This window comes from Austrofundulus limnaeus, unplaced genomic scaffold (assembly GCF_001266775.1).
Source record: "Austrofundulus limnaeus strain Quisiro unplaced genomic scaffold, Austrofundulus_limnaeus-1.0 Scaffold853, whole genome shotgun sequence".
In the NCBI taxonomy this organism is placed as follows: Eukaryota; Metazoa; Chordata; class Actinopteri; order Cyprinodontiformes; family Rivulidae; genus Austrofundulus; species Austrofundulus limnaeus.
In genome coordinates, this window is record NW_013953255.1 from 85,363 (window position 1) to 87,704 (window position 2,342).

The following is a 2,342-nucleotide window of genomic DNA, read 5'->3' on the forward strand; positions in this document are numbered from 1 at the left end:
ATACATTTACTTACAGTAAATATGCCCCTGGGTGCATTTTTTTTGGTCCTAGGACTGTTTTTTTAAGAAGTACATACCCAAAGTTGAGTAAAAAAAACTTTAAAAAGTGAATTTTGCATAATAGGTCCCCTTTAATAACAAAATGACTAAAAGTTTACATTTAATATGAAATTGGGGGAAATAAAACTTACCCTTTAATAAACTCTCCATATGCTCTTATTTAGACGAAGGATTGTCTCCATGATCTTTAGTGTCTCTCATTTCATCCGTCTCCTTCACGTCCTCGTCATTTCCTTCTTCACCTTCCTCCACACCGAGGAACACGCTCTGTCGAACGCTGACCGAGATCACCAACGCCTGGATGATGCCGTAGATTAAAGCAAACTGAGGGAGATACTCCTGGATCAGCCAGAGTAATCCGGCCATCCCAGCTGTGGACACAAAAAACATGGCCATGCCATGGAACCACAGCCTCAGCGCTCCCTGGACCCCCAGCACCTCCAGGACCAGCTTGGCCGGAGGGGACACGGTCCACAGGAAGGCGACGACGAACAGATCGAACAGGTGACGGAGGAAATTGAAGCAGATGTCGTAATGCTCGGGCACGATTTCCATGTTCCAGCCGTGCGCGAAGAGTCGGAAAGGAGAGGTCAGCTGAGAGGAGAAGGGCGTAGGAGACGGAGGAGGTGTTCCATAATCTGAGAAGTCCCCATCAATGTCATGTTCCCTCCGACCGTCACCTTTCCTTTGCCTCAGTCCTGACAGCTCAGGCTTTCTGGGCCACAGGTACAACGTTGGGAGATATCTGCTCCACCACTTGGGTTGTTGCAAAGCTGCTTGAGCCTCCAGTTTCCCTGCTCTGAGCTCTTCTATTTCCACAGGCTGCAGCTTCTCCTGGGCCTCCCAGAACTCCTCTGCTGCTCCGCTGTGGTCACTTTGTTTCCTCCACATCCAAGAAGTCCATCCTCTGAGACCCCAGCCGCCCTTTTCCTGTGGTTTTGGGGTCTCAACTATCAGAGCGGTGGTTTTCTCTGGTGGGCCATGGCTGCCCCAGGCGCGCACCCAGCCCCAGGCCCTGCCCAGCACAGCTGTCATGACTCTGTTATAAACTTAAGAGTGGTCAGTCCTTTGTTTCCCCTCTTTTCTTTGATCTAAAACAGTTCTTCACAGGGATTCAGCAGGCCCAAGCGACATGCTCTCCAGGTCATAGACACACCCGTAGGTGTGGGGAAACCAGTTCCACTGATTCGACGTGGGCCCAGGAAAATAAAACCGTGCTTTAATGAAGCAGACAGGTCTACAGAGTGAAGCTGTTGATCCTGGGAGCGGCTCCACATCACATCCAGCTAGCCTCCGGACTCTTAGCCTCGGCTACACCACAACTGATCGACCAGAAGTTCACCATTAGTTTGTATGAAGGTTAAAAATGTGCAAATATATGTTCCCAGAGTTCTGCAACACAGGTCAGTCCACGTGTCAAACCTGCAAATAAGAAGAAATGGTTTATTTATTTATTACACCTCCATAAAGTCCCTTATCACCGCCAAGTTAGCTAACACTGCACAGGTTGTCAGAATTAGCTAAACCGCTTTAAACAAACTAAAACATCACAGCTATTTAAGACTGAACGTTTTGTCGATGTCTTTAATTATACTGTTTGGTAAAAATATAGCCACGTTAGCTAGTAGTTTTCAGACTGATTGTTGCTAGCTTTGTTAGCGTCAATAACATAAACTAAGTTTCTTACCGTCGGTGAAGTCCGTCTTGTTGCAGTGAAGATGCTTCTGATGAAACGAACCAACAATTTACAGCTTTATCGACACGGTTTGTTACACAACTACACCCAAAACAGGCGAAGGCGGCAGAGCAGAGTCTACCTCACAAGACAACACTACCGGGACACAGTTCGACACAACACCGGTGTTACGTCAAGAAAGGTTCCCCCACGTCCACATCCGTCAGGGTCATTCCCTGCGAAAATTTAACAACTTCAAATCAAAACCAAACTATCAGGGTTTGATATGTGGTAACTTCTCTTGTTCCCTGCTGATATTTGGAGGAAATGAGCTGCAGTGATGTCAGCCATCAAAATGTCTATTATTTCCCCACAGGTTAGTGACGTCACTAATTTTCATTAAAATGCAGCCACACCAAATGTTATTTATCACTATGAAGTTATTCATGTGCAGCTGACACGATCAGCACAATAACTGCTGTTAATTTAAAAAAAAAAACACTATTTAACTTGTCTCTGGTTTTCACAAAGAAAATACTATTTAAATAGAGTTGTTACAATTTGAAGGGGATAAAAATGTTTGTCAAACACAAAGTTAGAACTAGTT

General features: G+C 45.4%; 1 protein-coding gene across 1 annotated transcript in view; it reads right to left on the reverse strand.

Annotated features, from left to right (window-relative positions):
- Positions 1-1,784, reverse strand: part of cunh6orf47 (chromosome unknown C6orf47 homolog) — a gene marked incomplete at its 5' end in the record, with an annotated part of 7,514 nt that extends 5,730 nt beyond the window's left edge. Inside the window, 2 exon segments of the mRNA XM_014029102.1 lie at positions 192-1,482; positions 1,748-1,784. Coding sequence (XP_013884556.1) covers positions 217-1,095 — 879 coding nt within the window. The 3' untranslated portion in view covers positions 192-216.
- Between the last annotated feature and the right edge of the window lie 558 nt (positions 1,785-2,342).